The sequence below is a fragment of the Poecilia latipinna genome, unplaced genomic scaffold, assembly GCF_001443285.1.
Source record: "Poecilia latipinna isolate Pla-1442-1.1 unplaced genomic scaffold, P_latipinna-1.0 Scaffold54, whole genome shotgun sequence".
In the NCBI taxonomy this organism is placed as follows: Eukaryota; Metazoa; Chordata; class Actinopteri; order Cyprinodontiformes; family Poeciliidae; genus Poecilia; species Poecilia latipinna.
The window spans coordinates 1,421,072-1,434,113 of record NW_015112670.1 but is presented as its reverse complement, the minus strand read 5'-3'; the positions used below and the strand labels follow the sequence as shown (position 1 = coordinate 1,434,113).

Here is a 13,042-nt window from a genome sequence, read left to right as displayed (position 1 = left end):
GATTTGATAAAAGTGCTTTCTATGTTCTATTCATCACAGGTGTTTACTAAAGGTCAACAAGGGTTCTGTGGTGTCATGGTCTGTACTTCTGAATCCAGGCATCTGAGTGAAAGCCTCAGTTGAAACTTTTGTTGCATTTCACATAATCAACTTTGGAACTTCAAACTGAAACAAAGCTGAGAAGTTTAGTTACTGTAGCGTAGTGGTTATCACGTTTGCTTTACATGCAAAAGGTCTCTGGTTCAAAACCAGACAGAAATGGTTTTTGTGCTTAATGCATCTCTTGGGGTGCAGTGAGACAACAAGAGCCTTCCTCTTTCATGATGGTTCATTTGCCAATCGACTTCAATGTAGACTTCTTTGAAATCGACGATACTTTACTTCAATTACCAATTGGCAGTTCAATGGCGTAATGCACATGTGTCAAACTCAAGGCTCAGGGGCCACATGTGGACCCCCAGTATTTTATAGGCCATGGAAACTCAAATGCAATATTTAAAACTTCAATACATAAAATCAGTTATTTAACAATATGAGGTGGTGCTTAATTTATTTTTAACATTGTATTTTGATACATTTATGCTAGGGCTGCCCAAGTCTAGTTTCCCAGAGCTACTATCTGCAGCTTTAGATGCATTCCTTCTCTAACACACCTGGACCATTGACTCATTATAAGCCTCTACAGAACTGAATGAGGGAAGTCAACCTTTTGTCTGGGGTGTGTTTTAGCAGGGATGCACTCCTGATTTGTACCGTCAATGTGGCCCGTTGAGGGGGGCCAATATGCTGAAGTGGCCCTCGGTGAAATTGAGTTTGACACCCCTGGTCTAAAGCTTTCACAACCCAAACTGTGACTCTTCAGCATAGTAAAAAGATACATTCAAGCTGTATTAGAAATGTAAAAATATATTTTTATGCAATACTTAACCCAAAATTTAAAGCATACTCTTATTGCTTTTATTTAACCTGTCATTCACGTGAGGACCCAAATTTGGGTCCTCACGTGACAGGGGTGTCAAACTCCAGTCTTCAAGGGCCGCTGTCCTGCAACTTTTAGATGTGCCTCTGCTGCACCACACCTGAAAAGAATAATTAGGTAATTATCAAAGCTCAGGAGAACCGATCTACACAGGGAGGAGGTAATTAAGCCATTTCATTCCACTGTTTTTTACCTGTGGCACATCTAAACACTGCAGGACAGCGGCCCTTGAGGACTGGAGTTTGAATGACAACCTGTGAATGACAGGTTAAAACAGAAAAGCAACCATATTCCTGTTTCTGCACACCATCTTAATACAGTTATGTTTTCTGTAGTATCTATTTGCTATTTGATTTTGAGGAATAGATGTAATAAAAATATAAACACTTCAGTAGTAGCTTACCTTTTTATATCTATATCTTAACTTAGCAACTACTTTTTAGACTCCTATTCTTTCAAACCAGAAAAGGAATTAGACCAGAGGATATTTACTTATACTTATCTATCAACCCTCATTAGGAGTATCTAGTTTATTTACTTTGGATCAACATTATTAGCTTTTTCTTCTTTTGCTCTTTCCTTTGGTTTGTTATTTTGTTTGTATTTCCTTTTAATTCCTGTAAAGCACTTCGTATTGCCTCGTTTCTGAAAATGTGCTATGTCAATAAAATTACCTTTATGTTTACCTTTTTGCTCTTCTCCTTTTAAAGACTAAAGACACAGGCCACCACGCTGGTATTAGATGGTTAATTAGCATTGTAGCTACTCTGCAGTCAGCTGCTAGTTTTTTGACAGCTTAGTAAATAAAGCATGCTGTGTTTCCTGTGTTCCTGCATCACGCCTCAAACAGCCAGAGAAAACTCTGGAGGATGTGACACTTTCTCCTGCATTTCATTGAAAGGACTTTAAAACCACAGGAGTGTTATGATGACATTTTATTTATACCTCAAATGGAGCCAGACCTACTGCTTGTGAAGATGAGTAAAAAGCTTTAAAAGCATTATTTTGTCATTTCAGAAGGATAATCAGTCAGTATTCTTTAAAACCTATCATTTAGATGTTCAGTAGGAGAAATAATCCCCACTGAATAAGGTATCAATTTTGCTCGTCTAACAGACCACTTCCAAAGTTATAGGTACCTTAGGCAGTTATTGTTAAATTAAATGCAACTGGAGGATTTGTTTAAAAATGTATTATTGATTTTTATGTTGATAACTCTAGGAATTTAAGTATTTGTTGTTACAAATAGAACTTTAATGGTGAAACGGTTTATATGTCTCTCAAATCATGCAAAAGACGGGCTTTGGTACCTTTTAATAGGTCCTTTTAAAGGCTGAGTAACCTTTATGTATCCATCAGTTTCTACGCCATACAGTAAGACTTCTGATGTAGCTCCACCTGGTGGTGGTTTTATTATTTACCCCCAAAAAAGTCGATGCCACATCTTTTGTACTTTGCATAGTTTTTTTTTTTTTAATAATACTCCTTTATTTTTCTTTTAGTTCTCCTTTCTGCCAAAGTCCTGGCACAGAACCCGGTGCCAATCAACTTCATCCCAGCTCTGGTGCAGGTCCAAACAGGCAGTCAGATCGTGTTCACAGTGAAGGTTGACGCTGCTGTCTTCTCCATGTCATGGGCGTACCAAACCGGAGACACTCTGGCTTTGTGGACCCAATCTGGCACTTCTGACAACAGCGTACCTCAGTTCCGAGGCAGACTCTCCATCAGTGCCACCCAACTTCAAATCGGAGCGGCTCAGCTGAACGATGCAGGTTTCTACACAGTGGAGGTGGTGCCCACCTCTTCCACAGGCCTGGTGAAAAACTCCCAATCGGTGGAGCTGAAGGTGTTTGGTAAGAAATGAAGAAGTGGGTCTGAACACAAGTAAAGAAGGGGTGGTGTATGTGAGAAAGTGTATGAGGGAGCAAAGAAAGAATATGGAGACTTTGAGAGGGTGTGAATTAATCTGGGAAGTATAATGAAATTAGTGACCCACAGACAGTCAGGTAAGAGTAATGAAAAAGGAGGAGAGGAGGAAGCGAGTAGCTACAGGCTTTATGCCAATTAGAACCCATTTGATATGCAGAACCCATGCTCTTAGATGCCTAATATCATCTAAAAGCAGTGCTGCACATAGAGACAGTAGATATGTATTTGCATTCATTTATATTCAGTACTGTAATGGAGCCTGAACAGCTGAGTGTCTCTTTGTTTCCACCGCACACTGGAAGGGTGACGCACAGTCTCGCACTCCCCTCTCAGCAATACTAGGATGGACGGGTGACCGCATTATCTGAAGCACTGGTCTGTTTTTGCTGAAAGGTCACGTTTTTCCAAACCTGTCCTTGATTCGGACTCTGAACATCCTGCTTGCTCACTTGATGCTCTTTGGAATCAGAGGCTGCTTAAATCCTGAAATATGAAATGCTCCTGCTGAGTCACACTTATGCGGATGCTCCGAGAAAGTAATTAGGGCTGTTTAGTAGTGCCTCTAATGTTTTTGTTTGTTTGCTGTTGCTGCCGCGGTTCCTCTACTCTCGGTGCTCCGTCCTCTATCCATACGCCCCCTCTTGTCCCCGTCCAATTATTTAACTTAGGCAGACTGCCAGGAGGCATCTTGGCTACCACCCGCATCGTTTGCCCTCTTATTCACCATCTGTGCTTCTAGCTAAATGCTGTCCCTTCTCAGCCCTTTCTTGCTTTGATTACAACAAATTATCCTCTGCAGAAATGGCAAACTGCTCCCTGTTGTTCCATAGCTCCAACTTTTGTAGTGTGCTCTCAGGCTGCAAATCTGCATTTACTGTTCTGTTTTGTTGAGCTCTTAGGTAAAATGTTTGTGTTCTGTTTGCAGACCCGGTAGCTGGGGTAAGTCTGACTGTCCCTTCAGCGGCAGTGGAGCAGAAAAACGTGTCTCTGAGTTGCACGTGGACCGGTGGGACTGAAGTTACGGCCCAGTGGAAGAAAGATAGCACGGCCATCACACCCGATTCCAGAATCACCATCTCCGGTGGCTTTTTAGTAATCAACCCAGCCAGACGTGATGATGCCGGGGAGTACTCTTGCACCGCCAGCAACAATGTCAGCGCCCAGACTTCCACAAAGAGCCTCACTGTCTACTGTGAGTTTACACTGACCAAGACAAGAGGCGGCTAATCTGCTGTGACCACAACAAATGGCAGAGGCTTATCTCCCTATCCACATTGCACTGCACGCTGCGTGCTGAATTACGCCCGGATTGCACAAGACATCCTTCCAGAAGCTCACAGTGTTGCTTCTGGCTTTGTCCTGATCACATCATTAATTCTGATACGATGCTCTTGCAGCAGAATATCTCACTGCCATTCTTATGCAATGCATCATTGTCCTTTTAGATCAGAAAAACGGTCCCTTTAACTAATAGAAAAAAAAGGGAAAAGGCTCAAAACATTTCGGGTCTGGTAGATGAAAGGCAAATAAAAATTGAGTGTCTTTATTTTACCATGTGGTGCACAAAAAAATTAAAAAAAAAATCCTTGAGAGGAATTGGTTGCAGCAAAAATATGTGATTTAACTGATCACTGAGCCTTTTGCTTTCCTGCTGCCTGATTATAGCTTATAAATCTTCAAGTGCAACTAATGATAATTTTCAACCTCAATTCATTTCTTGTTTTATTTTTTTAAGCAATTGGTCAGTCTATAATTTAACAGCGAAATTGTGAAAAATGTCCTTTACCTGGTTGGTGACTCCTTAGATAGAAACACATTCGACATCAAGGCAGATCTCATGTCATCTGTGGATTCTGATTGAAGTTCTGCTTTAGGTTGTTTTACGTGAATTAAACACACAGTGTGGAAGAAGGTGGTTTGGTCAACCACAATGAACCTTTTACATGCAAGGTGGTACATGCAGTGGGAATTGAGCATTGCTCATAATAGTACATGCACCAATAAAACATAATTTCTTGTAGCTAAGTGCAGTTCAGTCCTGGAGGAAAGCCTGTTAGCGGCTACATGTAGCTTCAGACTTGAAGTTCACCTTCCATCACAAAAACAACCATAAACATAAAGTTAAATGCGATGATTTAGAGCAAAGTATTTTTTTATGGATTTTATATGATTTTATATATTTTTCAATTTCATTTCATTTCACAATGCACCACTTTCTATCACATAAGATCCCGAGATAATGTGTTAAAGTTTGTGGTTCTGTTGTGATAAAGAGTGGAAAAGGTTTAAAGTGTGCTACCATGTAGGCCATTGCTGAATTCACCAAATGAAAACATGAGAAATGTAAACATGCAAATTGTTTTTTTTTTTGTAAAATATTCTTTAAGAAAATAAGCTCCCAGCCTTACTGATAACAGGCTTGTCTAATACATGTTTTAGTAATAAAAAAATAGTTCTTTTTGCTAGATAGATGTGACTTTTGTAACATATTTTGACATACTCTGGTCCTGCTGTTGGTTCGACCTACTTCATGGCTACCATTCACCCTGCATTGTGCAAAATGTATTTGTTATGCTCAGTTTGTAGACTACACATCAAGTTGAAGTATCTCTGGGAGATCTGAAACAAAAGGAAGTGAACGCCTTCAGAAAGATTTAAACACCTGTTTTCGTCTTGAAATTGTGGCCAGCTGCTCACAGACTTATAATGAAAAATACTTTTCTTTTAAGATGAATCTGAGGCATGTCAGACAGTGGAAAACATGACAGGATTTGAAAAATTTTTGAACACACAACACGCATAGCAACTGACTGTTTTTAGCAACAAAAAAAACCCAAATAGCGTCTTCTGTCTTGGTTCCTTTCCTTAAGCAATGCGAAATTTTTTATTTATTTTTTTTTTTATGGAAATGTTCACCTTAAATCCCACAGAAAATACAGTTTTTAAATTCTGAAACAAAACACAGAGCGCCCATCTCTCGCTCATTAGCTGAAAAAGATCAAAGAGGGTTAACTGCAGTGGTTCAGACTAATGAGGTAACTAAAGGCCTTAACTTACACAGTAATTCCCCCTTCAGTAGAACATATCATTTGTCAATCGCCACTTTTTAAAATGTCACGTGGTCTTTGAATTATGTCATGTTTGGTAATACATGTTTTGTGATCATAACCGGCCAGATGGACCCGACACCCCCGTCCTGACTGTCGACTCCCCAAAACAATGCGTCGGTGGAGGGGACGTGTTGGTGGGCCAGGTGGTGCGTCTCACCTGCACGTCTAGCTCTCTGCCCCCTGCCACGTTCTCATGGGAAAGTGATGGACAGCCCGTCTCATCTGGGGCGCAAGACAGCGGGGTGCTCAGTCTCCAGACCTTCTCGACTAATGAGAGCGGCCGGTACGCGTGCACGGCCACAAACAGCGTCACCAGGGGCACGTCGACGCAGAGCTACAACTTGGCAGTTGTGGGTGAGTCATGGTGAATGCTTGCCTCTGTGACCGATGATGGTCTCAGTTGGTTTTAGGAGTTGCTGCTGTATCCGTCTTCGCGACAGGAGAGGGACAGGGAGCATCCTGGGAGATTGATCTAGTGAGATTGTGGTCAAAGTTGTTCAGTGACTCAGCTCTCTCCTTTCCTTTTGGGTCTTTTCTATTGTCACTTCCTTCCTGTAGTTACTTCCTCATCCCTTTGTTCTTTCCTCCTTCCATCTTCTCTCTTGTCTGTCTGAGCTCTAGAATCATTACTTTTATTAATTTACCCTCTACGACTCCCTTCTCTCTGTTTCAGATGTTTGTTTTGATGGAGGGGAAGTTGCAGGGATTGTGATCGGTGCTTTCCTGGGCCTCCTAATCATTGTGCTTCTTATTTTGTTCCTTGTTGTTTTTGTGCGAAGGAGAAGAGGTAAGTCTGTGGTCAAACAGGCGTCGTAAATTTTTTTATGCTCATTTCTAATGTGACAGTAATTTTCTTGCCCTGAGATGTCAATTTATTCTTTTGTTATTACAGTACGGGAACGACAAAGAAATGCTGTGTTTGCTCCGAAGACGGATCCAATTCAAAGACCTCTTGTAAGCCACCACAAAGTTTACACATGATTCACTATTGATTTTGTCTTTACTCTGTCGTGACGATGCCGCTGAAGGCCCCTTCACAAATAGACCCTATCTTTCTTTTGCTCTCTCTTCCATGCCCTCATTTATCACCTGCTCACTTCAAGCCTCCAGATCCTCAAATTAATGGTGTATGGAATTTGGACCAAGGTCTCCAGCCTCCGCTCCATCAGACGAACAGGCAAGCAAGCCAACCTGAGCGCTTAATCACCAACAACCTTGAAACCCAGGCAAGCCCACAGGCGCAGACTCTGAACAGGCAGCGTGACTTTGACGTTCAGCAAAATAATAGCCGCACTCGCACAAATCAACTTCCTCAAAATCTTACCTCATACCCAAACGATGGCTTTGACAATCCAGCTTTCACACACATGGATTCTCAGAATGTAAACACGGCTTCGAACATGCAGCAGCAGCAGCAACAGCAAAATCCAAACGTTCTGATTCAGGCTATACCTGGGCAGGGTGGCAATCAGCCTCCAGCAGTTCAAGTCAGCCTCAATGCACTGCCAAACTCTAATAATCCAAACAACAATGCTCACATACCCACTATTAATGTCAACCTCAACTCCTATCCAGGCAATGGCCAACAGGCTCTGCAAGAAAGTTCTTCTCCTCCAAGTAATCAAGGCTTTAATGGTGTTCCACAAACGCAAAACAACTTCAGAGACACGAGGCGGTTAGATGCTGCAACACAAGGAGGACGATCATATCCAAGTAACCACAGACTAAATGGTCATGTTAATCCGACTTTTCAAGATGAAGCTGGACTTATTCCAACTGGATACACACATTTTAATAACAATCTGACTTCCCAACGAAATGAAAACACACAGACCTATCAGCAGGAGCCAGAGCCTCATAGAAGACCAGACAGAGAGTCAAGACAGCACGAGTCAACACCGAGGTCCAGGCAGAGACAGACCCCATGGGACCTTCTCAGAGGAACACCAGCGTACCCCAGCGGGACGCCCCAAAGAGCACAAATGCAACCTGAAGCTGATTCAGATTACAGTGCAGAGTACACCGTCCATCCTCCCATACGAGAGGGACGGACACTAAACAGACTGCCGCCTCAGAGCCAAGCCGATACGCGGCGTAGAACTCCTCCGAGGCGCGATCCCCCCTCAGAGGACAGTCGGACACAGACCTATCATGCTGCTGATCGTCCTCCAAATGCTAATAATGTTACGCTCCCCGAGCGCTCACACCACACACAGAGAAACCCCCGTGCAGACAGGGAAAGGTCTCCGCGAGACATCAGAGGTAGCCAGACTGCCCTCAGGCAGGAAACTACTCACAGCAATAACCCCCAGGCATCGCCTCTTATGAGCCAGCAGGCCTCTGCAGGCCACGCTGCTGTGTTGCGAGGACCCGCCGCGCAACAGGGACTTGCTCCACCGCAGGGCACAGATACGAGAGCTTTGGCTGATCCTAATCACCTTCAGCAGCCCCACACAGCACAACAAAACATAGCTGCACCAGCCCAAACACGGCGAGGTCAGACACAGCCCGTCACGCCTGGTGCCATCCAGCCGCATCAGGGGGACGCCGATCCAGTCCCAGTGCCTCCTGCCCAGCACAATCCCAGTAACCTAACCCAGGCTGCAGTGAGAGCCCACAGTGAGAGGGCTCAAGTATTTAAAAATCGGAGAGAGCAAACTCAGGCTGCCCTGATCCACTCTGGCACACGGCAGACTCAAGCTCCTGCTGCTGGAGGTCAACAGCCACCTCCACCTCCTCCTATCCCTCTGGCACAGTTTCAAGCCCTTCCCAAGACACACACCCAACACAAATCCCCAACAAGGGTTCCACAGCCCCTCAGACAGAACGTGCCAGCAGCTCAGCGGCAGCACGGTGCGCCTCGCCACACCACCACGATGCCTCGCAACCATCACCATCATCCTGGCCACGCGCAGGCAGGCGCACACCGGCACGGCCATGTGCACGCTCACAACCACAGGCGCCCCGCCAATGTCGCTGCGTGGCAGGTGAGTATCCATAAAGATGGCAGGCAGCAGATGCCATGTGGTTAATGATCGTATTATTTTCTCCAGCATGTGGTCCTCTCTCAGATGTGAACCTATAGCAAATGCTTGCTGTGTTTGTGAGGTATTATTAGCTCATTTTCATTCTTCCCAGCCGTTTGTGTTTTTCTCTATTCTGTTTATCTTTTTCTGCATATATGAAATCATCTGTAAGCTTGCAGTGCTTTGCAAAAGTATAAATCTTTTACATGTCAATTTTGTCACATTCTAATCACAAACTTCAGTTTATTGTATATGTATGTTTTGCAGTAGATCAACACAATGCAGCTATAGTTGTAAATTATGAACAAAAACTTGTGATATTGTTAATATTTTACAAATGAAAGGTTTGGCATGTACCCGTTTGGGCTATGTCTCAGCCAGATTTGTACATTAACAGACAAAACATTTTTCCCGTTCTCCTTTGCAAAATAACTTTTGTTCATACAAACAGATGGTCTGTCAGATATGACTGAGATCATCTATGTGTGAACAAAATGTTCTTGCCACTGATTTTCAATAATATTTAGATCTGGACTTTGACTAGACCCTTTCAACATATGAGTATGCTTTGATCTAATCTGCTGGGAGCTGAATCTCTTCCCCAGTTTCATCTTGTGCAGTCTCTCACTATGTTTCTTTTATGTTTATTTATTTATTTATTTTTTTCTGAAAAAAAAAATTACAGGTATTAAAGGTGGCACTACACTTTTCAGAATTTTATTTGTAAAACATCTTGACAAGAAACATGATTTTTTTTTTCTCTTATTTATGCACTGCTCAATAAAACACTGAAATGTTTGGTTGTAATGTGACAAAATGTACAAAAATACTGTAGAATACAGTATGAATACTTTTGCAAGGCCCTGTATGTCTTTTCACTATCGTCTTCACACCTAAAAAACTGTCCTTACTCCTTTGTGTTTGTGAGACTAGTTTATCATAGTAGCTGTGTGACTGCTGCCTCCTCTGCATGACATGTTGCCAATGAGGGCCTTGTTGTGTCTTTCCAGCAACAAGCCCACAGAGGAAGACCAAGATGATGACAGATGTCAGGAGACGAGGCTCTACAGCTATCCCGCATGCGCTGTCACAAACAAACAGCTGACAGACGTGATCTAATATTCCGCCAAGCAGGACCGACTCCGCAGAGTCTGCTTTCCAAAAAGGCTGTCATTCTCTGAAAGTCGGTGCAAACTCAGATTTCCTGCAGAAGGAGTGAACACATCACCCATGGGGATATTAAGCTTTCAGTATTTCCTTTAAAAGAAATATTCAACCTTTGAGAATTTACGAAATCAGATTATCTGAACAATGCTTAAGTTCTAACTAAAAAGCAGCACTAACAGGGTAGCCCACTGTTCCACGGACCCGGATGTTTTGTTTCTGTTTTGACTCCCAACTTGCTGCTCGTATATCAAAATTTGCCCAGAGCCTGCTCAAAGAAAAGTTTAATGATCAATGGCTTCTGACCATGTTCACATCCCACCATCCATTCATCAACACAACTAAACAACACACCTGTGATAAATTGCACGAGAAGCACTTGCATGAATATCTGTGAACACCTGAGCTAGCAGTGACAGGCGGTAAATGGAAAAGGGACCCCGGTGCAAGATGGACTCGGCTGCCGGTGGTGGTGACAGTTATGAAAGAAGAAATTAGCAGTAGGGGTGGTCTTGACTCACACCGAGCTATTTATTTTGTGCCTTCTGTTGGCGGATGCCTCTTCTGACACTTCTCAATTAAGAGGATTCGCCTCACTGGTGCTCGGAAATAACGCTCAGGTTCACAAGAAGGGGGATCCCGTGAACGGATGGGCGCTTATTAATTAAATGCTTTTATGTGACTTAAATGGCTCGTAAAATAATCGCACTGAACCATGAATGAGGTCAGCACAAAGACCTGAAACTGTCATGCGTTTCTGCTGAAAAAGCAGAGTTGTCATTTTACTGGGTCATGCACATATTTTTCTTTTACTGTTTATGTATTTATTGATTTATAATGGCTATGTTTTCTAAGCTAAATGGTGTCTTTGTGGATTGACAATTTGGAATAATACCACCTGTACACTGCGGTGTGCATGTCTAAAAGCTGCAGCTCCAGTTTATTTGCAGAAAGTACTCAAATGTGTTGTTTTGCTATTGAGGAAGTGAGCTCTCTCAAGTAGTCAGGAGCAGTCAGTATTTTACCTGCTGTTGACGGCTGTCTGAATTGTCTCAGACTGGCATTAGTTCTCAGAAGAGACTCAATCACACAGCTAATCACAGTAGACCACAAATTAAAGAGGATCTTAAATGAATGCTATGCTCACTTTCATCACCTTTGTGTTAGTAATTCTCTATTAGATCCAAGGTGTGAATTAAAATCCCTAGGAAGCTGTATGGCTATGTTTTTTGACATATTTTTAAAACCAGCCTCATATGTGTGTTCAAAGCTTGCAAAACTGTGGTGTATGCCATGCACATTATTTTAATGATCTAACAACTCTGGGTTGCCTCTACAAAACATTTCTACTGTTAGCAATGAGAGTCACAGTGGAAGAGAGACTGTATTAGCTGCTGCTTCCTGTCAGTGTCTGTCCTGGGGAAAGCAGCTGAAATACTAGTTCTTCAATATTTCGACATTCAAAGCAGGTTTATAAAGCTGAAGAACACGTTTTTCTATATTTTTCCCACTTATAGAGTTTTCAAGAAGAAGTAAGGTAGAGTAAAAATGCTATCACAAGCTAATCACTTCAGCAAACTAAGCCACATGAGCTAAATATGTCTGCAGAAACAAAATGGTATCCTGCAGAAACCACAATTTTGGCTAAATGTGTCGTAGTCAAACAAATGTTTGTTGCGATATTGTAAACACCACTGATGAGTGAGTTATGTGGGGCATGCACAATACTTATGTGGACCCTATAATACTAATGGCATTTAACGTTCTGTTTTACTGCACTATGGATCTACTGGGCTTCCAAGCATAAACATGGCACAAATTTTAATGGATTATTCGGTTGTAACTGTTCAGAAAAAAAAATCATTTTCCTAAATACCTCATGGCTGGATCAGGAACAAAACCTAATGCAAGATGACTGTTTACAAAAACCTCCCCAAAAAACTATGTGCTTATTTACACCAACTCTGTATTTGGCCAGAGAAGCTGCATGATAAAAATGTAATTGGATGGATTTTAATATCGCATGGTTTTGTAACACCAGTGTTAAATAGAGAATTATTAACAGACTGCAGACTGACATGCAACAATGTAAATACCTTCTGCTATTTACATAGTGAAGATAATGTAGAAGTTTATAAAATAGTGCTGATGGATAAGATGTGTTATTGAGCTGGCTGAGCTTTTCAATGCAGGTAAGATGGTGGCTGCTCATGATTACTACATTTTCCCTACTTTAAAAAATGTTTTACCCCTACTGTATTTACAGATCAGAAGACCAAAAAACACAAGGCCAAAGGTTTCTTGTATTTTTTTAAAAATAATTTTTCGCTGGCTTTGCAAAAGATTGAAAGTAAAATTTAGCCCAAAGGACGTTAATATCTTAATTTTAAAGAAACATCACTGATATGCAAAGTATTCACTTAATCACTGCCTTATAATGTACGATGAGCCTCATAAATGAGGCTCATAACCAGATCATACAGTTTGTAATGTGACAGGTGCTTTATTTTTTTGTTACTTTCTGTGGGGGGTTTGTACATTGCTTTGGGTTTTCGAGATATCTGTTTTTAATAAAGACTTTTGTTACTGGTGTCTCCATATAGGTGCTATGGATTTCAAGGAATTACTGTCATCACAGTGGATTCTCTCATCTCTCCTATTCACAAGAGATTTGCACTTGCAAAAATATTTCATTTAGCTCTTTCCAATGGGAATTCAACCTGCCAAACATGATATTCTTTTCATTTTCTGCACAAAAAAAAAAAAAAAAAAAAAAATTCCCCTAAACAAGGAAAAAAAGAGGCCGGCCCAAAACCCCCTTTTTTTTTTGAAGC

General features: G+C 41.9%; 1 protein-coding gene across 1 annotated transcript in view; it reads left to right on the top strand.

The window, feature by feature from the left end:
• The window catches only part of LOC106960632 (putative uncharacterized protein DDB_G0268364), a 35,040-nt gene extending 22,968 nt beyond the window's left edge, over positions 1 to 12,072 (top strand). Inside the window, exons 3-9 of the mRNA XM_015053826.1 lie at positions 2,481 to 2,832; positions 3,834 to 4,100; positions 6,085 to 6,372; positions 6,692 to 6,805; positions 6,911 to 6,972; positions 7,122 to 9,005; positions 10,055 to 12,072. Coding sequence (XP_014909312.1) covers positions 2,607 to 2,832; positions 3,834 to 4,100; positions 6,085 to 6,372; positions 6,692 to 6,805; positions 6,911 to 6,972; positions 7,122 to 9,005; positions 10,055 to 10,084 — 2,871 coding nt within the window. The 5' untranslated portion in view covers positions 2,481 to 2,606 and the 3' untranslated portion in view covers positions 10,085 to 12,072. The remainder of the gene's footprint in view (positions 1 to 2,480; positions 2,833 to 3,833; positions 4,101 to 6,084; positions 6,373 to 6,691; positions 6,806 to 6,910; positions 6,973 to 7,121; positions 9,006 to 10,054) is intronic.
• Positions 12,073 to 13,042: the final 970 nt, after the last annotated feature.